The 26,578-nt window shown below is 44.2% G+C and overlaps 2 protein-coding genes across 2 annotated transcripts in view; both read left to right on the top strand.

Annotated features, from left to right (window-relative positions):
• Positions 1–926: 926 nt before the first annotated feature.
• Positions 927–6,829, top strand: traf3ip2a (TRAF3 interacting protein 2a). Its single transcript, XM_029676984.2, is given in 11 exon segments — positions 927–1,160; positions 1,516–1,532; positions 1,697–2,218; positions 3,507–3,654; positions 3,900–3,997; positions 4,000–4,104; positions 4,351–4,439; positions 4,535–4,603; positions 5,351–5,455; positions 5,762–5,836; positions 5,967–6,829. Coding segments are annotated over 10 exon segments (1,374 nt in total). The 5' UTR covers positions 927–1,160; position 1,516; the 3' UTR covers positions 6,114–6,829.
• A 2,280-nt stretch (positions 6,830–9,109) lies between these two features.
• The window catches only part of LOC115139499 (DNA polymerase zeta catalytic subunit-like), a 54,927-nt gene continuing 37,458 nt past the window's right edge, over positions 9,110–26,578 (top strand). The window contains exon 1 of the mRNA XM_029676982.2: positions 9,110–10,066. Coding sequence (XP_029532842.2) covers positions 9,928–10,066 — 139 coding nt within the window. The 5' untranslated portion in view covers positions 9,110–9,927. The remainder of the gene's footprint in view (positions 10,067–26,578) is intronic.

Genomic DNA, 26,578 nt, shown 5'->3' with positions numbered 1-26,578 from the left:
CTATCATCCTGGTCTCCCACCTGGCCTCCGTGCCCATTGGCTGGACCAAGGTGATGACGCTGAAGAATTTCACCATAGAGGGGAAGAATGTGACTCGTCCCCGGTGTCACTACAGGGACCATATCTAGTCTACCGTCCTGGTGTGGGTTACTACGATCCTCTCCGGTGGTATCCCCATCACCCTGGTCATCATCTTCAACTCAGTGATCGGCCAGCACCTGATCAGTGCCAGCAGGTGGCTCACCAAGGAGGAGTGGCGTGTCATGCAGGGGTGGAGCACCAAGGGTGTGGTGCGGAGGACTATCTTCCTGCTGGGCACGGTGTCTTTGACCTTTGTGGTGCTCAGTCTGCAGCACTTCGTGGCCTACTGCATCCTGCACACCAAGTACAACCACGATTGGTTCGACAGGAGTGACGACAAGAGAGAGACTGGACTGTGACTGCCGCGACTGGACTCCAACTAAAGCCTCTCTACCAGATGCTAAGGCCGTTCTCAAATAAAACTCTCTGTTTACTTGTGAATATTATTATTTTTTTTTTTCAAATGCTTATTTTCTTGTTTTCTTCACTGGATAACTTTAGAGTTATATAACTTGAGCTTTTTTCTATATTTTGTAAGAGTTTGTCGGGTCGTTCTGTGTTTTTTTGTTGTTGTTGTCTTTTCTTAGCAAAAGCAGCTCATGAATGTTAAAAGCGTGTTCACTTTAATGGGCTGCACACTTTCCGTGAATCAAGTGCCCTCATGTCTGTAGGTGTGCTTTTACTATGACAACTCAATCCACTTTAAATGACAAGGTTCGCCCTGACTGGTTGCAGAATTCCTGCTCTGTTTTCACAACAACCTGATTGGTGGACGTGAACTGCATGCCCCACATTATTTGCATAAATGGCGAAGGGGGACTCCCTTGCTTTGCCAGCACTGATCTCTTCCTCTAGACAAAAATTGTGGGAATGTTTCCTATTCGCTCCAGGGCAGATTTGCATATAGAGGGTGGAATACACGGCTCTGACACAGATAGGAGCCGGGGTCAGGTTTAACTGTTCAACTTGACTGTAAATGGCACCTGTGCTGTATGTTTTAACTTGTTTTCATTGCTTGAAGTCAGGAGAATTTAGTAATTGACTTGTTTTTGCATTATTCCTTCACAGACACATTGCAGGTAAGTTAGTTGCTTGACTGGAGGACAAAGTTCACTTCCTTGGAATATACGTAATGTTTGGTCTGACTGGTTTTCGCTATGTATTATAGTGACTCTGTATAGCCAAAAGACAGCTTTGAGTTCTGTAGTCATAAGGGCTTTCCGTCGATCTGCTACATATCATAGCTTTCGTTTCTTTTCTTTTTTACCCGTAAAAGAGTTTGTTTCACTTGTGAATGCAGTTTTTCTAAAAAAAAGTGTTGCCAGGAATGTCATGTCATTCTGCTATCCACAGAGCTCAGCTTTCATTCCTGTTAAACCACATTTGTTTCTGTTTCCTTTTTACAAACAAATCTATCCCTCGTCCTGAGAGAAGAATGGACTCTTTCACAGGTACGCCATTGACAAATACAGTACACACTACCACACCTATCGAAAAGGAAAGTTAACCTTACGATAAACTCACTCTTACATATCACATCATTTTGTCCCCCTTCTTTACTTCTCGTAAATGGCTTAAGCTGAATAATATTGTCTGTTGTTGTTGTTGTTGTCAGATTCCTGTCGTCACAGAAGTATTCCGGTGGAGACAGATGAGTCAATGACATCATCAACGCTGAACCTAGCATTGCCCTTGGACTGTGGGCAGTGCTCAGAACACAGAAAGAGGCCAAAGGAAGAGGCCTGGTTTTCCCCTGAGGTGACCGTCAATGACGTAGGCCAGGTGGAATACCCCAAGGACTCCTGGAGAACCTCTACGGAAGACCCTCTGGGTAACCTTCGACCCCAGTTCAGAACCCCCTCCCTGCATCAGAAAGACTTGTTCCCACACACCCCTGACCCTGTCGACCTCAGGTTACACTCCTACAGAGAGAGGGCTCAGTGGACTGAGGATTTCTCTTTCTCTGGGATTCACCGGCGGGGAGCGGAGGGCTTCCCTGGTCCTCCCAGCTGGCCTCTACCTCAGGACTGTAACCTTGAAGGAGCAGAACACTTGGAGTCCCCTCTTTCTCTCAGGTCTGACTTAAATGACATCCACTGTGTCCCTCCGAGATACCCACCACACACGCCTCCTCGATGTAAGTAACGTGCTGTATATGACAACTGTATTCATATAATTAAATAGAAAAGATATAGATAAATTAATCCAAATGATACTGGAGCTGGGTCATTCCGCGAATAGAGTGCCTTTTTGTCGTCAGATTCCCGTCGTCACAGGAGTATTCCGGTGGAGACAGATGAGTCAGAATGACATGACCCTTTGATATTTTAAGTGGAAATGATGTACTATTATTGAATTTTAAAGCATTTTAAACCACATGGACATTTTTATAAATAATATGAATAGAGACTTGCTAAAGTGCCAAAAAAATGTCAAAGCAATTTATATTTATTGAACTGTCCTTCGATATAAACCACATGGACATTTTTATATATCAGATTTTTAAAAATTGAATATAGACTTGCCGAAATGCCAAAAATCAGAATTTTGAAAAGTCTGACTTTTTCTGACTGAACCCACTTAACCCCAAACGTTTGCCATGTTGTCACCATCATTGTAAAGCTCTGGTTATTTTGTTGCTTTGATAAAGTCATTTCTGAAGATGATTATTTAGTTTGTGTGATTTCTCCCTCGTTTTAAGGTCAACCCTGTTATGGGAACTGAACTCTCATTTTAATATGTTGAAACTATTTCTTGTTGAACATTGAACATCTAATAGTCAAATCAGTGTGAAGGCAGATGAGCTGGTTCTACTCTTTTCGGCCATTGGTGTTCTTGTGGATAAAAACTGTGAGTGTCAAGCATAACACGACAACCCCTGTTACCCATATATAGATTGGCTATAAATGTTTTAACGTTTTTTTATAAATATATATATATATATATTTTTTTATATATATATTTTTTTAGCTCGCACTCTATTGCCTGTTGAAAACAACATGCTTCCATTCCTTCTGTCACAATGGGAGTTATGGCTGATATAAGATAAAATTGTCACAGTCAACCCTGTTACTTTAATTAGCACTTTTCTTCATTTTAATTCTTGAAATGGGAAAGCATGTTTTTACGAAGGGGAACATTATGAGCTCTTTATGACAGCAAATAAAAATGAGGTGAAATAAAACTTTTTACATTTTTTTTTTTTACAGTTATCCCACCCAAAAGGCACTATTTTTTGTGGAAAGACCAAGCTATATAACATTTTCTGGGTCGTAGGTGATGCTTTTGTTTAGGTTGTTGTTTATATTGCTGTCTGAAATATAGCCTGGATGATCCACGTCCTATACTTCAGATAGGGATTATTTTAATTGGGAGCCCATCCAAGACAGGATGTTAAGAGCATGTCTTCTCACGTCCCTCTACAGGCCCTGATCAAGTGCACGGCAGGTGTCCGAGACTGTACACATGTCAGAAACCCGTAAATCAAACCTGTCCCCTCTATAATCGTCACCATTATAACCATCTTCACCCTACGGAACCTCAGCGGGAGCTTCAGCAAGACCCGCCATCCTGGTACACTAAATATCCCTATAACCTACTGGTCTAACATCAGATTATATCATTAGCCTAGATATCAAAACCAATTGGATTTCGCAAGTTCCTAGTGCTGCTTTGTTTACAGTTTAATAGGAAATGTTTGGTGGGGATCCAGTTTTAGCACTAATGTCTGCTGGTGGGCATTACAATATACATATAATTCCTGTTTTATGAGTGTTTGGAGCAGACACCCAAATCTTCTATACCGTTTCCCTCTCTAGGACTCACACGGCTCAAAACAGACTATATGGACAAGGAGCTCTAAAAGACCCCAGCCGGAATCTTCCTCAGCGTGTGGCCCTCCCAGAGAGGTGATGTCTGAGGTCAGTGTGGTGCCCTCTTACCCAGTGACCCCCGGCCAACCAGGTGGGGGAGGAACAGCTACACAGGAACAGAGGAAGACCATCAGTTTACCTGAGGAGTGCAGTAAGTGCATATCATTCTCCATCCCTCAGCAAAAACTTTATCCCCCAAAAAAATTATATTAAAGTTTATTGTTCATTAAACAGTGGATTTTCTGTGAATCAGAATAATTGTGTCACCTTATGGCCTTGGCTTGTAAGAGCTCAATATTAAGACTTAAAACCAAGTCTAACATCCACTGAAATGCAAATAGTTGTTTGAGTGCAATTAACATTCATGTGGATGCCATGCTTGTCTGTTTGATTGCAGGGAATGTTTTTATTACGTATTCTGTGGACACAGCCAGTGAGATGTTTACCTTCGTGAAGTTTCTGATAGATCAGGGCTTTAAACCAGCTGTAAGTTTGCAAACTGTATTTTCCATGGTCTTTTATTCAGAAATGTCCCAATATTTTAAACACTATTTTTCATACATAATTCCTTTCTCTGGCAGATTGACATTTTTGATAATGCAGTCAGAAGAATGGACATCAACAAGTGGATGGACACCTATTTAAAGGATGTATGTCTAAGCGGTCAGCATTTTTAGAGCATAAAATTGAGCTATTTAATGATGAAACTATACAGAAGCAAATGGGTAACACTTTATTTTAAGGGTCAGTAATAAACAATTTATGAATCATTACTCCCACATTTGTAAATGTAAATAAACGAATTCTTCACAAATCTATATATATATATATCCCATAAATATCCTGTGTTGTGTGCTTATTATTTTACCAGGTACTGCTGGAATGTCTACCAATGGCGTGCCCATCTTTTTGTGAGAAATTACACTGGTCACTCAACGTATTTATACAGCATAATTAGTGCTCACTTTAGATTAAAGGCTGCAAACAAAAAACATGTTACTAATGATTAGCGAATGGTTTATAAATGTAGGAGTAATGATTAATACATGGTGAACACCCACTTTACAAATGCCTGATGAACAGTTTATTACAGACCCTGAAAGAGATATTGCCAAAATCCCGAAGTACTTCTCCAGAGTCAGATAAACTTGTGGATACCATTTCTATGTCTCTGTGTCCAAGTATGAAAGAAGTTACAGCCAATGAAGGAAGTTCGAGGTAGTTTCTCGAGCCAATGCTAACTAGCATTAGCGCAACGAGCGCTGACGCTAGTTAGCATTGGCTCGAGCAACTACCTCGAACTTCCTTCATTGGCCTCATTGACAAAATCCTGAAGTATCCCTTTAAAACGAAGTCTCGTCAAAAAACTGAACTGACTATGAGATGCTGCGTTGCAGAAGTCAGTGCTGATCATCGTGGCCATCAGTCCTAAGTACAAGGCAGACGTGGAGGGATACGGGGAGGATGAGCATGGTCTCCACACCAAGTACATTCACACTCAGGTAGGCACTTATACATGCACGTGTAAGAATATATCAAATGAATGTGGGTAGCTACTGTCTTTTTTTATTATTATTATTATGGAGTCTCAAGATTAGGACAGTGAGACAAAAGGTTCTGGGCCTTGGCCACAGCCCCTCCTTGTCATGATGTAGCATAGGTATAAAACACTGCTGTGTAATACAAAGGGAAACATATACTGTACCACAGCCATGTATAGTTTATGTACAGTATGCATTTGATATGCAATGAAGACAATTCATAAAAGCACCAGGCGTTTATCTTTGAGCAACCTTTTCCCATTTTAGATCCAGAATGAGTTCATCCAGCAGCACTGCCTTAATTTCCGACTGGTGCCCGTATTATTTCCCACTGCTACCAAGGTGAGTGGATAGTGAGATGTTATCTCCATAGGGATAGGATTCTATAGTGTTGTGATATCCTGTTATATCCTCATGAGTCACTCACACCGTGGTGTAATGTTACCTATCCCAATCCTGTCTTGTCCTCCAGAGACATGTCCCCGCTTGGCTCCAGAGTACCAGGATCTACCGCTGGCCCCAGGATACCCAAGACTTGGTTCTCCGTTTGCTAAGAGAGGAACGCTACATCGCCCCCTCTCTGGGGAAAGAGATGACCCTCTCTATTCGGCCCCTCTGAGAACTGCTAAACTGCTATAGACACGTTGTTTCTCTGGTACGTAATTGACTTGGATGTTTATATGGCAAATGATTATAGCCTTTTTTTTGTGCGCAACTGAAATTGTGTGTGGGCGGAGGCGTGTAATTTAGCACAATTCTCAAATAACCACAAGGTGGCAGTATTTACTTTTTCACGTTTCAAGTCCTAAAAATGTGCTTGCTTGACATGTTAGGAGTTAATAGTTACGCCTGACATTGTATGGTGACTGTGTTCCTAATATTATGTGATCGGAATATATATTTTAATGGAAAGTAATAATGGCCTGTTGACTGTGAGGTTGTTGAATTTACATGCCACACTTTTTAAAATATCGTAGCCTATACTACGTAGTTACTACTGTATTACCCAGAATAGCACTAAACAATGAGCAATGTAAAGGTCTCACACTTCTTTGGGTTATAGCAGATAAATAGAACAGGATGTAAAGGTGCTTTTAGGGGCCCCTATTCATCCATGATTTAAGATCCACAGAGGGGCCACAGGAAGAATCTGTCACTAAAACATCAATCTTCTGCAACAGAGGGAGGGGCTGGGGTTCACACCTAACCTGCTCTTTTCACTTGTATTTTATCTGTGGTGGTTACATCATCCTTTGATTAGCCAAACAAAACTATTTTCTGTCAATAATGGCAATCATACTCCACTGTAAATAACAATAAAGTATTAAAATGGTTGGTACTGTATTTCTCTGTGTTATGAGACATATGTCTGCTATTCTCAAAAAACAGCCAGTTGTAAATGTCACTATCAGCCTAATGCATTCATTAACCATGAGAGCTTAGTTTCCTGCACCCATAAATCAGTTGCTTGTATGATTGTTCCAATACTTGCACCACACTATACAAAGCCTTATCTGGCCAACCCAAAGCAACCACAGGGTTTGGGGAAGGGGGAGATGAGATACTCTCCTGCAGGTGGCTTGGTGTGTGAAACTGAGCCTGTCATCTTATCAGTGAGGTGAGTGATTGATTAACCTGGGCAAACGGGGCTGTGCCTCCAGATTAGAAGTGGAAATTCTCCAACCATCAACAAGGATACAATTCCCTTCACAAGAGAGCTGTGTTAACTGCTGTATGTGAATACTTACCCAGAAATATATAGTTTAATCAGCTGTAGGCTATCCCAGATTGTGATGCATATGCCTAGCTCTCAGCAGAAAACTGCTATTAAAACAGACTCACCTCATTTTCACCTGCGCTGATTGGTTTCCAGAGAACGGGCCAAATCTCACTCAAGGTCAGAGCACACTCCCATTGACAGACGCTCCCACTCCATCCAGATGAAATGCTAACGGTACATTCTTCGTCATCAGGGACCCATTGAGTGTGGCTGTGTCCCCAGTCTGAGCCGAGTGTTCGGAGGGGTTTATGGGCCTTTCAGTGGACGAGAAAAGAGTGGGCTCTGCCCATCCACAACTACAGCCTGGTTTATTATGGAAATCTAGACGGAATTAAATTGACCAATGTGAAGCTTTAAAATTCTATGACAGGGCAGTAGAAAGTAAGTGCAAAAAAAAATAGGCCTATAATAATAAAACAGACCATATTTTTTATGCAGCTGTGGCAAATATTGTTGTGTGCCACAATGTTGTGTGGACTGACTGAAAGATCTTGTGGAATTTCTATTATGTTTGTCTATCTTGTCTTGTGGTAAATAAACATGATTTAGAACTAAGGGGAACAGGATTTAGGAACAAAATTGCATTCATATGGATGTAGGAATTATAGGGCCAAAATGGGGTACATTTATCAAAATATGGTAATTGTACTGTAATGATGTACTGTCCTGTAGTGAGGAACTTCTAGAAGTGTTCAAATAAGGACATACTAGAAAGTGTGTTAGAGCCAATCACAGCATAGTGAACGTTAAAGTGATCCAATCATGCACGAGAGGAAAGGGTCTCGCCAGTGTCGTTTGGTTACGCAGAATGTAAACATGCTTCGGGAACTTGTCTTGAGCATGTATAGTAGTAGTATGTGGAAGTTTTGTTCTATAAAAATGTTATTGCGAAAGTCATTGCAATCGAAATCAGTTAATTTCAAGAGCATTTTGTAAACGTTCCTCATTGGAAGGCGTCATTTCTATGGGTTTCTTTTTTAAAATAGTTTAGATCAGTGGAGTAGTATAATGAATTATTCGAGGACGTTAAGTCATTGAGGAGATTCGATTTTCTGGCCCGCGTTACCCCGGTGGATGGAGTTTGATTCGGGTCAAAAGTGATTGCATTGGTTTTGGAACGGTGCTTCCTCCCGTGCATGAGCCAAGTGCCATTCAAAACTCATGGCGAAATTCTCTTAAAACCAAAGTGAGGTAGCCCGAGGTTGATTAACCACGTGGAGTAATGAGGAGTCTGTGTTATCACATGCTAAAGTGAATGTTAAAAAAAAAAAACGCTTTATCTGCTGTCTCAGTAAAAACCAGTTTGAAAATTCAAACCTATATATATATATATTTTTTAAATAGACCTTGTATGTTTCTGGACGATGCGCCATGCTGACTTGTTAACAACATGACCGAGGGGCGCATATTTGCTGTTCTAATTGAGAAGGGCGTTCCTCCCTCGCCGCTTTTGCCCGCTCACGTCACGTGCCATATATTGTTGCACAGCGGCTCCAGTTAATAGAACTCCCTTATTATAAAACGGGTTGTTTGGATCCTGGATGCTGATTGGTTGATAGCAGGGAGCTATAGCTCCACAATCTCCTTATTCTCAGGGTAATGCCTATTAACCGTTCCATTAGATGTATCAATGCGCATCCACTGTCCCATAGCCCAGCCGTTCAATATTCACAACATTTCCCAACCAAATAGGAAGATTTAAAAAAGAAGAATACGATTTTGCCTTTCATACCCATGTCCCGCCTAAAGATTTGTAAACCAATTGAAAACCTAACTTCCACTTGCGCGCTTGTAAACGGACCAATGCCAATCGTGAAATTTAGGTGGTTCTAACAGCACAATTTGGGACTGGATCTGGAGTCTTCTGACCCGTGTTGCTGCAGTGTGTCAGTAGCGAGCAGCTAACCAGTAGCGGCAGAGACTAGGGGAGGGTCTGCCGGGGGAGGAATGGTGTTGCCTTTGGGTTAGTGTTGTGATCATATTACAGACGAGAGGAAACCTTGTCCGCAGTGCCACATTGGAAGCACACATGAAACCACTGCAAGAACAGCCACACTTGATTCTCTTCACAAAGCGTTTTTGTTTTCAAGTCAAATACGTGCAGGAAAATATTCTGTCTCCGCAGGAGAGTAACTCAACAATTGCCATTTTTCCCGGATGGATATGCGGTAGCAACACCCGGATTCGGCGAGTGGAGAGAAAGTGGTTTTGGTTTCGCTGGTTTAACTAGCTATGGCCGCTCGAACCAATGAAACGTCTCGTGGAAGCCCAGGATTGTGTTATTTTTGAAGGGACGGGTGGGCAGCTAGTTTCAGCACCGTACATTCAGAGAAGAGTGGACTATGTCAATAGTAACTGAATCACGGGGCACCTCCATTAGTTACGGTATGGTCCCCAGTAGCTGCAGCTCAGATTACTCTTCAGTTTCTAGCCTGCAAAACTAGGTGGAATATGGGCAACTCCGCGGGCTGCCTCGATAAACAAACAAACGAGACGTTGGTTTATTGCTAGGTCGTTTGTGTACACAACTGATTCCCTTTCGTCGGTTTCTACATTGTTACAAAGACAATTTATTCTTATGTTCCTAGATGTTGCCCCAGATCGTAATTTAGCTAGCGTAGTTGATTGAATCATTGAATCCAGCACAGCAGTCATGTTTGCTGTCCGCATCGTCACCGCTGACTACTACCTTGCAAGTCCCCTCAAAGACTTGGACGTCTGTTATAACGAATTCAGAGAAAGTGACGTGAAGAAAGTACCAGTGGTTCGAGTTTTCGGGGCAACACCAGCAGGTATGTTCATCTGGTTTTTAATATACGGTCATCCTCTGCTGCTTGGTACAGTACCGCCACGCGGTGCACGGATGTAACACACACATTTACAAAAGCAACCCAATTCAAAGTATAACAATACAGAAGCGGTCTTTTGAATGATGTTTAGTGAGGTGAGACATTGTAACAAACCATACACCAACTCGCCACTGTTTCCAGCATGCAAAAGCGATGCTTCACGTAGTTGCTGTTTTCAGTCTCGTGTTCCATTCCAGGGCTGTGGACAAACAGACAGACAGACCTTCACCACACCTACATCATCAGCATTTGGCACATAAACCCACTTTACGATACCTTCAATAAAATAAACGAAGTATCTTTTCTGTGCCCAACAACCTGAGGAATGGTGCCACAGCAAGTTGGAATCACAGCATGACAAAGTTTCTACAATGGAGGTGTGACTGTCTGTCTGATTTAACTGGTTTCCTGCAGCACTCACCGGAAAAGTGGTTGTAATTTCGAGCCAAATATGGAGGACGGGACGCGCTTTGCCTTCTGGTATGGCTTATGTTTTGGAATCGGACCACACAAGGAAATATGTTAATGTGTGGGTCAGGGTGTCAATCAAATGATGTCTGTTAGTCCCTCACATTTGCAACCCCCCCCAAAAAAAAAACTGGATCCCACTTATCATATCTACACTCAGACAATGTCCCTGCACCCCTCACTGACCAGTTTCATTACAACACTGTAGTGTAACGAGTGGATGTGGGTTGGGTTCACCGATGCCATGTAGACTTCCTTTTGCCACTTCTTTTTGTGTTGTGTGGCATAATCTGTTGAATCATGTTAATGCTTTCTAACCTCCAGGCGATTAGTCGACACGAGGTCACACTCCGAGAGGCAAGCACAGACCGCCGTCATTTTACACACGCATTTCGTAGCTCTGTATCCCGCGGGAATGTGCTCGGCACATTGTTTTACCCTCAAGGTATTGTGAGGCCACGGCTTTGAATAACAACACAACACGGCATCTGTTTTGGGATTAGCAGTGTGCATTGTTTTTACAGTAACTCTCCTGCAGCTCCACTGTGTTACTTGTGGCAAGCCTAAATCAGTGTTGGCTCAGTGTTTCCAATGTGCAATTGCGTCACAATATGGAATGCTTTGACTAGAAACGCAACTCCTTTATTTCTCCATTTTGAATAGCTTTTGCTGAAGTGTATCTTTAACACTAGAAGAGCCTACAGAGTCATATTGACTCGTTTACTTTTTAAATTGCTCTGCCATTTTTGTTTGTTGTCTTGACTCCCGTCCTTGACTTTTCCTAAGTAATATCACGAACACTTGTTATAAGCAGTTTTAAGAGGACAAGTCATCACACCCCACCCCCCCCCCCATCTGTCATTCACTGGCTGATGATGGCCCATCGAAACTTCACCTGAATTGTTTAATTAAATTTCACGTGCATATAATAGTCTAGCTTGGAATTTACACAGGAGGCAGGGAAATGAAATGCCAAAAAGTGGCCTTTTTTATGTCTTTATAGGAGAGCAGATTCTGAACTTTTGAAATCCCCTCAAATATATTTTTCCTTATAGCATTACTGCAACACTCAAAGCGCAGTAATATTTTTCAACTCCAAATGTGCCATTCTGTTCTTCTGAAATGCATTTTCTTAAATGCATAATGTTCCGTAAGACCTGCCCTAATAACAAACTAATAATGAATGATCTTTGATGGTGTTTATTTAATCAATTTTAACACTTGAATTGTGGTGTTTTTAGTGTTTTTAGTTTGTACATATAGCCAACACTTACATAAACTAATGAAAATGCTATTTTGTTCTTTTAAAGTAAATAAATGTTATTTCATATTCTAATCAAGCAATAAGGCCAGAGGAGGTGTGGTGTGTTTGTCCAACGCGTAGTGCCTGGACACAGCCCTTAGCCGTGGTATATTGGCCATATACCACAAACCCCCGAGATGCCTTATTGCTATTATAAGCAGGTTAGCACCATAATTAGAACAGTAAACAGACGTATAAGCAGGTTAGCACCATAATTAGAACAGTAAACAGACGTTTTGCATCCATACCTGTGGTATATTGTCTCGTATACCACGGTTTTCAGACAATCGGCATCCAAGGCTTTCTAGTGTTAAAAAGAATAGCCCGGAAATGGGTCACACAGACACCCACACGAAGGTAATACAGACATCAGTCTTGAATACATGCGTCAGGGCTGAGCTATAACACGTTGGGCATGTCTCTATTTCTCCCTACACGCCAATAAATAGGCTAGTCTACATTTATCTGTAATGCTTTCAAAGCTGTCATGTAACCTAAACACTGATCTCATTCTATGGGAGTTGCTGGACTAAAAAGTAAGTTGTGTGTTTTGCTCGGCTGCGTGTGTGTGTGTGTGTGTGTTTACATGCGTGGCCCTGTGTGACATGCACCTGGTGTTTCTCTAACCCCTCCCTGTCCTCTCCTGACACGGGCCATGTGCACAGAGCAGACACGAGAGACACACCATTCTGCCCTCTGTCACTCGACACCACACTTCCTGTTTTCACTTAGGCTGCTTGCTCTTCGTTGGCCAGCCCCTGAGGCCCAGTCCCGGCCCTAATAGAGCACAGCGTTCTAGTGGTGTGCTGCTGTCTGGTTGCACAGCACATGCTGTAATGCACTCCTCTATAGGCCTTCGCTACCTGTCTACGTCCGTCAGGGACCCATGTGCATGACGGAACGCTGGAGACGCTGATGTCGTTTCGTTTCATGGTTTCTGTTGCTTTTCCGCGCGCTCAATCGTTGCTCATTTAGGCCAAATGATAGTGCTTGGGCACAATATGCAGTGGTAATCAGTAATTCATTGCATATGTAAGAGGCCAGCAGCAGCCAGCTCCAGCAGCACTGGCAGGCTTGATTGAAGTTTCCATGCATGGTAAATACAGAGTCTCTCCCACACGGCTGGGAGTTGCAGTTTGCTGCAGTCTTTGAGCTCTGGCAGCATTGATCCTGCTTGATGTCTAGCAAGGCTAGATTTACTAGATCCAGCAGGCATTCTCACTGCCTCGATGCCTGGGAGAGGCAGCCAGGAACTGTTTTTTTTTTGTGTGTGTGTGTGTTTGTTTTGCTCGACTGTGTGTTTGCGTGCGTGTGCACGTGTTTGTGTGTGTGTGCAGTGGAGGGGAAACTTGCATGACCAATTGACCTGAATGAGGGGTCAAGCAGCGAACAGCGGCGAGGGATAAAACACGGGCCTCCCTCCAGCCCTCTCTCCTCCTGGCCCCTGCCTCCTTCCTCCCCCTTTACCTCTCACCAGGGGAACTCTAATGCTGTCTAAAGGAATTCCTCCTGGAACCATTAACAGGATAATGGGGGATTCAAAGACTGGGCGTCTCATTAGTCAAAAGGTCATTTTTCTTTTGATTTGCTACCTCCCTTTTTTTTATTTTATTTAAACATTTTTGGACTCTAGCATTCTGAAGATGTAGCCTGTGTTTCTTTTTTAGGCTAGTTTAACATGGATACGGCTATCCACTTATTTCTCATGTTTTGTAGCCACATGGCTGGCTGTCTTTTGTGGGCCTAGTCCCTTTACCCTCAGTTGAATCCATTCCCTTCCAGGCTCATTCCAATTTCGACTAGTTTTGATGCCAAGGGAGGAATGCCTTGCTCTGTGAAGAGAGGAGTTTGCTGTGAATGCAGAGAGCAGCATGAACCCTGGCCCCTGATAATCCTGAGGCTGTGATGTTATTGTCACAAGACACTGGGGCCCCGGGTCTTTTTTAAAAGCCCTTCCGTTGGGGGGTTTCCAGTGAAGACACACACACACACACACACACACACACGCCCCTCTCAGCCTGTCCAGGTCTCATTAACCATGAACAAAAGCCTGTCGTTCTTTTGTTTGTCATGCATTCCATCTCTTTGGGCTTTCCCTCCCTAGTACGTCAAGGTGGTCCAATCAGTGCCCCTCTCATGAGTAATGGGAGACAGTAATGGCACCTCGTTGTGTCTTTGTGGCCGTGAAGAAGCAGCTCCATGCCATGCCGTGTCTCTGTCGTAGGGGCCTCACATCAAGCCAGGAATTCCAGGAGTGCTATCTGGTTTCAAAGAGTTCCGCAGGCACATGATGGACTTTGAAAGCTTAGAAAACTCCCCCCCCCCCCTCCATGTAACGGGTGAAAATCAGTGAGGTTGTTTTTGTCCGTTGAATTCTTTAATACTGCCTTTATGGAGGATTTACAGTGCATTAAAGCTGAAGAATGGGCCCCACCCCTTTCTCTGGGTGATGATGACGATCACCTGCTGCTGCTGCTTCTAGCCTGTGGCTGAACGGTTACTGGGGGTGGTAGGTTTCTATCACAATGAACTTTCAATCTATAACTGTACTGTAGCTAATGCCTTTACCGCATAGCTGAGTTAGCCTTATAGCCTCACACATAAAGCAGAACGGAATAGTCTGTACTGTGGCCAAGGCGATATACCTTTTAGCCTTTACCCCATAGCTGAGCTGTAGACTACGTGCTTACTCTTAAAGACGCCAGCGTGCTTCAGTTCGGAGGGAGTGTGCTTGCATGCTCCCTCAAAAGACCGTCGCTTGATAAATGAGAAAAAAGCGGCAACAGTACTTTTTGTCCATTTTTGAGACGCCAGTAACACACTTCCTCAAAATAGTCTGTCGTTAATTTTGACGTTTTTTTCTGAGATCTTAGAGTCGCGCAATTTTTGCATCTAGCTAAGATGTTTGGTGCAGTGTTTCCCAATGAAAAAATGTGCATGAAAACAAGTCGTCTCTCGTTGAATGACAACAAAGACTTTATTGAAGAATCCTTACTGTTGACCAATCACCGACGAAGGGGCGTAGACTTATTTTTATTTTTACCAAAGTCCAAAACGAACAAAAAGGCCACAACGTCGTCATAATATATGCACAAACTCTTCTGAACTGTTTAAACTGGGAAGCATGCAGACACCTTAAAATCTTTAACCTGTAGCTGATCTGTTCTAGGCCTACCTTTTTTAGTCTGGCCTGTAGCTGAACTGTTCTAGGCCTACCTTTTTTAGTCTGGCCTGTAGCTGATCTGTTCTAGGCCTACCTTTTTTAGTCTGGCCTGTAGCTGATCTGTTCTAGGCCTACCTTTTTTAGTCTGGCCTGTAGCTGAACTGTTCTAGGCCTACCTTTTTTAGTCTGGCCTGTAGCTGAACTGTTCTAGGCCTACCTTTTTTAGTCTGGCCTGTAGCTGAACTGTTCTAGGCCTACCTTTTTTAGTCTGGCCTGTAGCTGAACTGTTCTAGGCCTACCTTTTTTAGTCTGGCCTGTAGCTGAACTGTTCTAGGCCTACCTTTTTTAGTCTGGCCTGTAGCTGAACTGTTCTAGGCCTACCTTTTTTTAGTCTGGCCTGTAGCTGATCTGTTCTAGGCCTACCTTTTTTTAGTCTGGCCTGTAGCTGATCTGTTCTAGGCCTACCTTTTTTAGTCTGGCCTGTAGCTGAACTGTTCTAGGCCTACCTTTTTTAGTCTGGCCTGTAGCTGAACTATTCTAGGCCTACCTTTTTTAGTCTGGCCTGTAGCTGATCTGTTCTAGGCCTACCTTTTTTAGTCTGGCCTGTAGCTGAACTGTGTGCCTTTTGTGTAGTATGAGGGGAGGTTTTTCCTGAGTGCTCTCTTTCCCTCGCTCTCTCAGATTTCTCTCTCTCTCTCTCTCTCTCTCTCTCTCTCTCCTGAGGTTTTTCTGTACAGTACACATATGCCCTTGCTGCAGCGCCTGGGCCTGGGTGATTGATGGCTTTAATAGCTCCCTCCGGTTCTACGGTGGCATTTTGAATGCGTCGCCACCGCCGAGGGCAGAAATGTGGGGCTGCAGCACTAGTCATTGTCCCTGCCATCCTTTTCTGTCGCCCAGGTGGAGTTAGGTGACACCCTGGTCTTTATACTGTAGGGGTGTACCCACCTAGCCCTCAGACTTCACCTTAGAAAGGTTTCAGTGAACAGAAAAGACAATCACAGCAAAGCCTTTATTTCAGTTTGTCAATTGACTAATGACTTACAGGGGAACATTTACGCTCATCTTTGCCAGGTGATTTGTTTCAGCTGAATTAATGGCAGAATTTTGTGGATCTGGTAGAAGGAGAAGGAAATGTCTGCAGTGCCTGAGTGAGATGGAACCTTGGTGGGGTGGCCACGTTGATATTTTTTGTCGGGCCGCATATCTGTGTGATGGATGGTGGATTCATTAGCACAGGGGAGTTGAATGTGACTACACAGCCACTGTAGCCTGGCCTCTGGGTTGCCTCGCCTCAAGGTGGGCTCGGCTGAATCTGAGACGGTGCTGCAGACAGGCGTGTGTGTGTGTGTAGGACTATGTGCTGTCGGTCTTGATTGGTGTTGGGCTTTCTAGTTGCGGTCTCCTCTTCCTCAGGCCTCCGGCCATGCCAAGGTCACTCCACCAGAGGGAGTCCAGGATCTCCCTGCCCCCCTGGTCACTGGATGCTGCGTCACAAATGGCAGCCTATTCCCTTTTTTTATAGTGCACCACTTTGGACCCGGGAACCTGTATACAGGGAATAGGGTGCCATTTTGAAAGCAGAAACCAGCCACCTCTCCTCTCTGGTACTGGCACCTGTCTGAGGAGCTCCACCTTACTACTGCAGGTGCCGCGCCATGCCTTGACGGTTCACCCAGCCTGCTCCGCGCCACTGTTTTCATCTCCCACCTTCTGACAGGCCACTGCTGGATGGTTAATTGTCTGAGTGAGCAGCTCTCTTCTGCGCTGTTTGATTATTGCTGGGTCTAATCAATAGGAGACACGCTGTGTTAATAACACACACAGAGGTGGAGGTGGCCAGCCGCGTCTACCGCTCGCTGCTGGTAAATCCGTCTGCTGGCTGCAAATCCCACTGACTGACTGAGCCACAGACATGCCTCCAGGCTGAGGGGAGGTTGACGTGACAGACAGACAGACAGACAGACAGACAGACAGACAGACGGGTGGACCGACCAGCCGAGCTCTCTCTACCACACCCGGGACCATAGCAGACATGGGACTTTGTCCTTAAACGCCTGCCCTAACCACATTATAGGCAGCACTAGGGGTGTGGGGGGATATCAGTGGGCTGTTGTTGCTCTCATCAGTAGGCCTCGTATGTGTATTCGGTCAGCTTTTTACTGCTGCCTGGCAGTGAGGTAATGCGATTAGTCCCTGAGTGAAGCTGGGCTGGATTACTTGCGTTGGTCGCTAGCGTCAGGCCAGGAAATGTCATTCCCGGTACTTTATGAAATACGCCTGTGTTCTTCTCGTTTGATGTGGAGTGCTCACTAACTGTGGGCTGTCTCCCTGCCAACGGTTGTGTTGGGATATTAAGTGGATTTGTGTTCTTTGAATGCGGGGGAGTCCCTAAAAAGCAGGATACTGCCTGTGTGGTCCCACTCTGGTCCAGGGAGCCCAGTGTTGGCACGTGGAGTTGGGTCACTTTGGTCCGCTGATGAGTGTTTCCGACCCTTCTTCTCTTCTCCGGGCTCTTTGTCCCTACGTTAGAGAACTGAGGGAGAGGGGCCCTGCTCGGGCCATTCAAGGCTGTCTCTCTGTTCCCCAGGCCACTCACTGTTGTAGGGAAACTGTAGTGTTTCAGGCAGATCTATAAGATCTTATTTTAAAAGAATGGAATCATTTGGCAGAGAACTGGAATGCTTTTGAACCTGTTATGCTGTGCCTTCAATCTGGATGTTGATAAAAACATACACACACACACACACACACGCGCGCGCATGGATTAAATTCTTTATCAGTAGGTCTTAGGTATCTGCCATTGGGGACGGAGAAGTAGGACTACAGCTGTCTGTTTTGAAGCTGTAGCTACGACAGGAAAGCCCTGCTTTCTGAACACTCCATTCTACGCTCCCCTCCTTGTGAGGACCCGCATCTCAATTTGCTTGTGAAGACCAAACGGCATGTCTTGAGATCAATTTTTAATTCCACAGTTCCACTGTACACAGTGTGTATGAAAGCAGGCTTATTAAAGGGGGATGGGGAATTCTGGCTGGCTCTAAAAATAGCCGGGCTTGTTTTTTTAAGTTTTTTTAAAGGCAACCGAGCTTGCTTCTTTCTGTTCTGTCAGTGCTGGAGGAGCACAGTGAGGGGGGGGTACATGAAACACTGAGATTCTGGGTCGACCAGAACGTAGTCTTCTGTTGCTGCTGTCTTCATTTTAGAAGAGATTCATGCCTGCCCTCTTTGTAAAAGGCATCAGTTTTTTTTCTTTAAGGGAAATGTCTAAACCTGTTCCCCATATCCCCTTTGTTCTCCTAGCTACCTTATTTTCCCTCACAGCACTATATCGGCTGCAATTTGGTTTGTGTGTGTGTGTGTGTGTGAGAGGGAGGAAGGGAGTCTCGCTCGTCTAATGCACCAATCACGCCTCCCCAACGCTGTGTGATGTGTGGCACAGAGACATGCCGTGAATATCAAATTTCGATGTGCTGAAAATGGGCACGCAGACCTGTTAAGGGAAAATGTCCTGTTGTCTCGCTGTGTTTTTATCTTGATCAGGGCGTCTGGACACCGGCAGACACTGGAGCGTAAAAACAACGTTGGTGACAACTCCGATTTGGATGTTGATGGCTGTTGTCGTGGTACCTTGCTCTTTCTCTCCCTCCCCTTCCTTTAATTCTCTCTTATCTACCTGTCTCTCACTCTCTCTCTCCCCCTCTTTCTCTCTCCTCACGCTCTCTTTTTCTCCCTCTCTCTCTCGTTTTGTCTCTCGTTTTGTCTCTCTCTCTCTTGTTTTGTCTCTCGTTTTGTCTCTCTCTCTCTTGTTTTGTCTCGTTTTGTCTCTCTGTCTCTCTCGTTTTGTCTCTGTCTCTCTCGTTTTGTCTCTCTCGTTTTGTCTCTCTGTCTCTCTCGTTTTGTCTCTCTCTCTCTCTCTCGTTTTGTCTCTCTCTCTCTCGTTTTGTCTCTCTCTCTCTCTCGTTTTGTCTCTCTCTCTCTCTCTCTCTCTCTCTCTCTTTTTGTCTCTCTCTCTCTCTCGTTTTGTCTCTCTCTCTCTCTCGTTTTGTCTCTCTCTCTCTCTCTCATTTTGTCTCTCTCTCTCTCGTTTTGTCTCTCTCTCTCTCTCTCTTTTGTCTCTCTCTCTCGTTTTGTCTCTCTCTCTCGTTTTGTCTCTCTCTCTCGTTTTGTCTCTCTCTCTCGTTTTGTCTCGCTCTCTCTCTCGTTTTGTCTCTCTCTCTCTCTCTCGTCTCTCTCTCTCTCTCTCTCTCTCTCTCTCTCTCTCGTTTTGTCTCTCTCGTTTTGTCTCTCTCTCTCTCGTTTTGTCTCTGTCTCTCTCTCGTTTTGTCTCTCTCTCTCTCTCGTTTTGTCTCTCTCTCTCTCTCTCGTTTTGTCTCTCTCTCTCTCTCTCGTTTTGTCTCTCTCTCTCTCTCTCGTTTTGTCTCTCTCTCTCTCTCGTTTTGTCTCTCTCTCTCTCGTTTTGTCTCTCTCTCTCTCGTTTTGTCTCTCTCTCTTTGTCTCTCTCTCTCTCTCTTTGTCTCTCTCTCTCTCTCTCTCTCTCGTTTTGTCTCTCTCTCTCTCGTTTTGTCTCTCTCTCTCTCTCTTTGTCTCTCTCTCTCTCTCTCTCGTTTTGTCTCTCTCTCTCTCTCTTTGTCTCTCTCTCTCTCTCTCGTTTTGTCTCTCTCTCTCTCTCGTTTTGTCTCTCTCTCTCTCTCGTTTTGTCTCTCTCTCTCTCTCTCGTTTTGTCTCTCTCTCTCTCTCGTTTTGTCTCTCTCTCTCTCTCGTTTTGTCTCTCTCTCTCTCTCTCGTTTTGTCTCTCTCTCTCTCTCTCTCGTTTTGTCTCTCTCTCTCTCTCTCTCGTTTTGTCTCTCTCTCTCTCTCTCTCTCTCGTTTTGTCTCTCTCTCTCTCGTTTTGTCTCTCTCTCTCTCTCTCTCGTTTTGTCTCTCTCTCTCTCTCTCGTTTTGTCTCTCTCTCTCTCTCGTTTTGTCTCTCTCTCTCTCTCTCTTTTGTCTCTCTCTCTCTCTCTCTCTCGTTTTGTCTCTCTCTCTCTCTCTCGTTTTGTCTCTCTCTCGTTTTGTCTCTCTCTCTCTCTCTCTCTCGTTTTGTCTCTCTCTCTCTCTCTCTCGTTTTGTCTCTCTCTCTCTCTCTCTCGTTTTGTCTCTCTCTCTCTCTCTCGTTTTGTCTCTCTCTCTCTCTCTCGTTTTGTCTCTCTCTCTCTCTCTCGTTTTGTCTCTCTCTCTCTCTCTCGTTTTGTCTCTCTCTCTCTCTCTCGTTTTGTCTCTCTCTCTCTGTCTTTTGTCTCTCTCTCTCTCTCTCGTTCTGTCTTTTGCCTCTTTCTCTCTCTCTCTCGTTCTGTCTTTTGCCTCTTTCTCTCTCTCTCTCGTTTTGTCTCTCTCTCGTTCTGTCTTTTGCCTCTCTCTCTCTCTCTCTCTCTCTCGTTTTGTCTCTCTCTCTCGTTTTGTCCCTCTCGTTTTGTCTCTCGCTCTCTCTCTCATTTTGTCTCTCTCTCTCGTTTTGTCTCTCTCTCTCTCTCTCGTTTTGTCTCTCTCTCGCTCTCTCTCTCTCTCTCGTTTTGTCCCTCTCGTTTTGTCTCTCGCTCTCTCTCTCTCATTTTGTCTCTCTCTCTCATTTTGTTTCTCTCTCTCTCGTTTTGTCTCTCTCTCTCTCTCTCTCTCTCGTTTTGTCTCTCTCTCTCTCTCTCTCTCTCTCTCGTTTTGTCTCTCTCTCTCCCTCTCGTTTTGTCTCTCTCTCGTTTTGTCTCTCTCTCTCTCTCTCTTCGTCTTGTCTCTCTCTCGTTGTCTCTCTCTCGTTTTGTCTCTCTCTCTCTCTCTTTGTCTCTCTCTCTCTCTCTCTCGTTTTCTCTCTCTCTCTCTCTCGTTTTGTCTCTCTCTCTCTCTCTCTCGTTTTGTCTCTCTCTCTCTCTCTTTTGTCTCTCTCTCTCTCTCTCTCTCTCTCTCTTTTGTTTGTCTCTCTCTCTCTCTCTCGTTTTGTCTCTCTCTCTCTCTCGTTTTGTCTCTCTCTCTCTCTCTCTTTTGTCTCTCTCTCTCTCTCTCTCTTTTGTCTCTCTCTCTTTTGTCTCTCTCTCTCTCGTTTTGTCTCTCTCTCTCTCTCTCGTTTGTCTCTCTCTCTCTCTCTCTCGTTTTGTCTCTCTCTCTCTCTCTCTCTCGTTTTGTCTCTCTCTCTCTCTCTCTCTCTTTGTCTCTCTCTCTCTTTGTTTTGTCTCTCTCTCTCTCTCTCTCGTTTTGTCTCTCTCTCTCTCTCTCTCGTTTTGTCTCTCTCTCTCTCTCTCTCGTTTTGTCTCTCTCTCTCTCTCTCTCTTTGTCTCTCTCTCTTGTCTCTCTTTCTCTCTCTTTCTCTCTCTTTCTCTCTCTCTTTTGTCTCTCTTGTCTCTCTCTCTCTCTCTTTTGTCTCTCTCTCTCTCTCTCGTTTTGTCTCTCTCTCTCTCTCTCGTTTTGTCTCTCTCTCTCTCTCGTTTTTTGTCTCTCTCTCTCTCTCGTTTTTGTCTCTCTCTCTCTCTCGTTTTGTCTCTCTCTCTCTCTCTCTCTTTCTCTCTCTCTCTCGTTCTGTCTTTTGCCTCTTTCTCTCTCTCTCTCGTTTGTCTTTCTCTCTCTCTCTTCTGTCTGTCTTTTCTCTCTCTCTCTCTCTCGTTTTGTCTCTCTCTCTTCTGTCTTTTGCTCTCTCTCTCTCTTGTCTCTCTCTCTCGTTTTGTCTCTCTCTCTTTTGTCTCTCTCTCTCTCTCTCGTTTTGTCTCTCTCTCTCTCGTTTTGTCTCTCTCTCTCTCTCTCTCTCTCGTTTTGTCTCTCTCTCTCGTTTTGTCTCTCTCTCTCTCTCTCGTTTTGTCTCTCTCTCGTTTTGTCCCTCTCGTTTTGTCTCTCGCTCTCTCTCTCATTTTGTCTCTCTCTCTCGTTTTGTCTCTCTCTCTCTCTCTCGTTTTGTCTCTCTCTCGCTCTCTCTCTCTCTCTCGTTTTGTCCCTCTCGTTTTGTCTCTCGCTCTCTCTCTCTCATTTTGTCTCTCTCTCTCATTTTGTTTCTCTCTCTCTCGTTTTGTCTCTCTCTCTCTCTCTCTCGTTTTGTCTCTCTCTCTCTCTCTCTCGTTTTGTCTCTCTCTCTCCCTCTCGTTTTGTCTCTCTCTCGTTTTGTCTCTCTCTCTCGTTTTGTCTCTCTCTCGTTTTGTCCCTCTCGTTTTGTCTCTCGCTCTCTCTCTCATTTTGTCTCTCTCTCTCGTTTTGTCTCTCTCCCTCTCTCGTTTTGTCTCTCTCTCTCTCTCTCTCTCTCTCGTTTTGTCTCTCTCTCTCTCCCTCTCGTTTTGTCTCTCTCTCGTTTTGTCTCTCTCTCTCTCTCTCTCTCGTTCTGTCTTTTTCCTCTCTCTCTCTCTCTCTCGTTTTGTCTCTCTCTCTCGTTTTGTCTCTCTCTCTCGTTTTGTCTCTCTCTCGTTTTGTCTCTCTCTCTCTCTCGTTTTGTCTCTCTCTCTCGTTTTGTCTCTCTCTCTCTCTCGTTTTGTCTCTCTCTCTCTCTCGTTTTTGTCTCTCTCTCTCTCTCTCGTTTTGTCTCTCTCTCTCGTTTTGTCTCTCTCTCTCGTTTTGTCTCTCTCTCTCGTTTTGTCCCTCTCGTTTTGTCTCTCGCTCTCTCTCTCTCGTTTTGTCTCTCTCTCTCATTTTGTCTCTCTCTCTCATTTTGTCTCTCTCTCTCGTTTTGTCTCTCTCTCTCTCTCGTTTTCTCTCTCTCTCTCTCTCTCTCTCTCTCGTTTTGTCTCTCTCTCTCTCTCTCTCTCTCGTTTTGTCTCTCTCTCTCTCTCTCTCTCGTTTTGTCTCTCTCTCGTTTTGTCTCTCTCTCTCTCTCTCTCGTTTTGTCTCTCTCTCGTTTTGTCCCTCTCGTTTTGTCTCTCGCTCTCTCTCTCTCATTTTGTCTCTCTCTCTCATTTTGTCTCTCTCTCTCTCGTTTTGTCTCTCTCTCTCGTTTTGTCTCTCTCTCTCTCTCGTTTTGTCTCTCTCTCTCTCTCTCTCTCGTTTTGTCTCTCTCTCTCCCTCTCGTTTTGTCTCTCTCTCGTTTTGTCTCTCTCTCTCTCTCTCTCGTTTTGTCTCTCTCGTTTTGTCCCTCTCGTTTTGTCTCTCGCTCTCTCTCTCATTTTGTCTCTCTCTCTCATTTTGTCTCTCTCTCTCTCGTTTTGTCTCTCTCTCTCTCGTTTTGTCTCTCTCTCTCGTTTTGTCTCTCTCTCTCTCTCGTTTTGTCTCTCTCTCTCTCTCTCTCTCTCGTTTTGTCTCTCTCTCTCTCTCTCGTTTTGTCTCTCTCTCTCTCTCTCGTTTTGTCTCTCTCTCGTTTTGTCTCTCTCTCTCTCTCGTTTTGTCTCTCTCTCTCTCTCCCTCTCGTTTTGTCTCCCTCTCGTTTTGTCTCCCTCTCGTTTTGTCTCTCTCTCGTTTTGTCTCTCTCGCTCTCTCGTTCTGTCTTTTTCCTCTCTCTCTCTCTCTCTCTTTTGTCTCTCGCTTTCTCTCTTCTCTCTCTCTCTCTCTCTCGTTTTCTCTCTCTCTCGTTTTGTCTCTCTCTCTCTCGTTCTGTCTTTTTCCTCTTCTCTCTCTCTCGTTCTGTCTTTTGCCTCTTTCTCTCTCTCGTTCTGTCTTGCCTCTTTCTCTCTCTCGTTTTTTCTCTCTCTCGTTTTGTCTCGCTCTCTCTCGTTCGTTCTGTCTTTTTCCTCTTTCTCGTTCTCTCTCTCTCGTTCTGTCTTTTTTCTCTCTCTCGTTCTGTCTTTTTTCTCTCTCTCGTTCTGTCTTTTTTCTCTCTCTCGTTCTGTCTTTTTTCTCTCTCTCGTTCTGTCTTTTTTCTCTCTCTCGTTCTGTCTTTTTTCTCTCTCTCGTTCTGTCTTTTTTCTCTCTCTCGTTCTGTCTTTTTTCTCTCTCTCGTTCTGTCTTTTGCCTCTTTCTCTCTCTCTCTCTCGTTCTGTCTTTTGCCTCTTTCTCTCTCTCTCTCTCGTTCTGTCTTTTGCCTCTTTCTCTCTCTCTCTCTCGTTCTGTCTTTTGCCTCTTTCTCTCTCTCTCTCTCGTTCTGTCTTTTTCCTCTTTCTCTCTCTCTCTCGTTCTGTCTTTTGCCTCTTTCTCTCTCGTTTTGTCTCTCTCTCTCTCTCTCGTTTTGTCTCTCTCTCTCTCTCTCTCTCTCTCGTTTTGTCTCTCTCTCTCTCTCTCTCTCGTTTTGTCTCTCTCTCTCATTTTGTCTCTCTCTCTCTCTCTCTCTCTCTCTCGTTTTGTCTCTCTCGTTTTGTCTCTCTCGTTTTGTCTCTCTCTCTTTTGTCTCTCTCTCTTTTGTCTTCTCTCTCTCGTTTTGTCTCTCTCGCTCTCTCTCTTATTTTGTCTCTCTCTCTCATTTTGTCTCTCTCTCTCTCGTTTTGTCTCTCTCTCTCATTTTGTCTCTCTCTCTCTCATTTTGTCTCTCTCTCTCTCGTTTTGTCTCTCTCTCTCTCATTTGTCTCTCTCTCTCTTTTGTCTCTCTCTCTCGTTTTGTCTCTCTCTCTCGTTTTGTCTCTCTCTCTCTCTCTCTCTCTCTCTCGTTTGTTTTCTCTCTCTCTCTCTCGTTTTGTCTCTCTCTCTCTCTCTCTCGTTTTGTCTCTCTCTCCCTCTCGTTTTGTCTCTCTCTCGTTTTGTCTCTCTCTCTCTCTCTCTCGTTTTGTCTCTCTCTCGTTTTGTCCCTTGTTTTGTCTCTCGCTCTCTCTCTCATTTTGTCTCTCTCTCTCATTTTGTCTCTCTCTCTCTCGTTTTGTCTCTCTCTCTCTCTCCCTCTCGTTTTGTCTCCCTCTCGTTTTGTCTCTCTCTCGTTTTGTCTCTCTCTCTCTCTCTCTTTGTCTCTCGCTCTCTCTCGTTTTGTCTCTCGCTCTCTCTCTCTCTCTCGTTTTGTCTCTCGCTCTCTCTCTCTCTCTCGTTTTCTCTCTCTCTCGTTTTCTCTCTCTCTCTCTCTCTCTCGTTCTGTCTTTTTTCTCTCTCTCGTTCTCTCTTTTTTCTCTCTCTCGTTTTCTCTCTCTCTCTCTCTCGTTCTGTCTTTTTTTTTCTCTCTCTCTCTCGTTCTGTCTTTTGCCTCTTTCTCTCTCTCTCTCTCGTTCTGTCTTTTGCCTCTTTCTTTCTCTCTCTCTCTCTCGTTCTGTCTTTTGCCTCTTTCTTTCTCTCTCTCTCTCTCGTTCTGTCTTTTGCCTCTTTCTCTCTCTCTCTCTCGTTCTGTCTTTTGCCTCTTTCTCTCTCTCTCTCTCGTTCTGTCTTTTGCCTCTTTCTCTCTCTCTCTCTCGTTCTGTCTTTTGCCTCTTTCTCTCTCTCTCTCTCGTTCTGTCTTTTGCCTCTTTCTCTCTCTCTCTCTCGTTTTTTCTCTCTCATTCTCTCTCTCATTCTCAAATTCAAATTCAAGCTGCTTTATTGGCATGAAAAACATTGTGTCAATATTGCCAAAGCAACAATGTATACAATATACATTGTAACAAAATAATAAATGATAGCAAATAATAATATAAAATGGTAGTAAATAATCTTGAATGTCTTCAAGGGAAGACATTTGCATATTATATTATTTCATAGCAAAGTTCAGTTCAGATTCCGACACCGTCGGTCTCCCTTTGTTCTGTTGACCGCCGTCGAACAAGGGTAGAACAAGGGTAGAACAAGGGTATCCATTTGTCATTATATTTAGAATTTCACAGTCACTCTCCAGTCCAGACTGCTTGGCAGTTTCTGACTAAATGAATATTTACGTTCTCTAACACTAAATGTGTGTGTCTTTTAATTGCCTGGATTGGAATATTTGGACTGCTTGTTAGTACAGAAGCGCCCAGGCTAATGGTCAACCAGCAGCATGTGTGGTCATACATACTGCATGATTGTGTGTCCACGGTGATGCTGTTCATTCCCTGTCGTGTGTGTGTGTCGTAAGGCTAGTCTACACACTTCTGTCAGACTGGGAGCTGCTGACACAGAGGATACCCTGCCCGCTGGTCACTCTTCTCTCTCTCTCCTCCTCCTCCTCCTCTTCTCTCTCTCCTCTTCTCTCAGGGCTTTACTGGCATGGGAAACATATGTTAACATCGCCAAAGCAAGTGAAGTAGATAATAAACAAAAGGGAAATCAAAATGAACAGTAAACATTACACTCACAAAAGTTCCAAAAGAGACAGACATTTCAAATGTTATATTATGTGCAAATAGTTAATGTACTAAAGGGAAGATAAATAAACATAAATATAGGTTGTGTTTACAATGGTGTTTGTTCTTCGCTGGTTGCCCTTGTGGCAACAGGTCACAAATCTTGCTGCTGTGATGTCACGCTGTGGTATTTCAATCAGTAGATATGGGAGTTTATTGAAATTGGTTTTGTTTTTGAATTCTTTGGATCTGTGTAATCTGAGGGAAATATGTGTCTCTAATATGGTCATACATTTGGCAGGAGGTTAGGAAGTGCAGCTCAATTTCCACCTCCAGGCTGTGTGCACTCTGCCCACAAAATGTCTTCTCTGGAGAGCTAGGTCTGCCTACGCTGGCCTTTCTCTCTCTGTTCTCCTCTACCCACTGTGCAATCTTTT

This window comes from Oncorhynchus nerka, linkage group LG13, assembly GCF_034236695.1.
Source record: "Oncorhynchus nerka isolate Pitt River linkage group LG13, Oner_Uvic_2.0, whole genome shotgun sequence".
NCBI lineage: Eukaryota > Metazoa > Chordata > Actinopteri > Salmoniformes > Salmonidae > Oncorhynchus > Oncorhynchus nerka.
Note: the sequence above shows the minus strand (reverse complement) of the source record. Positions and strands in the feature narration are given on the sequence as shown.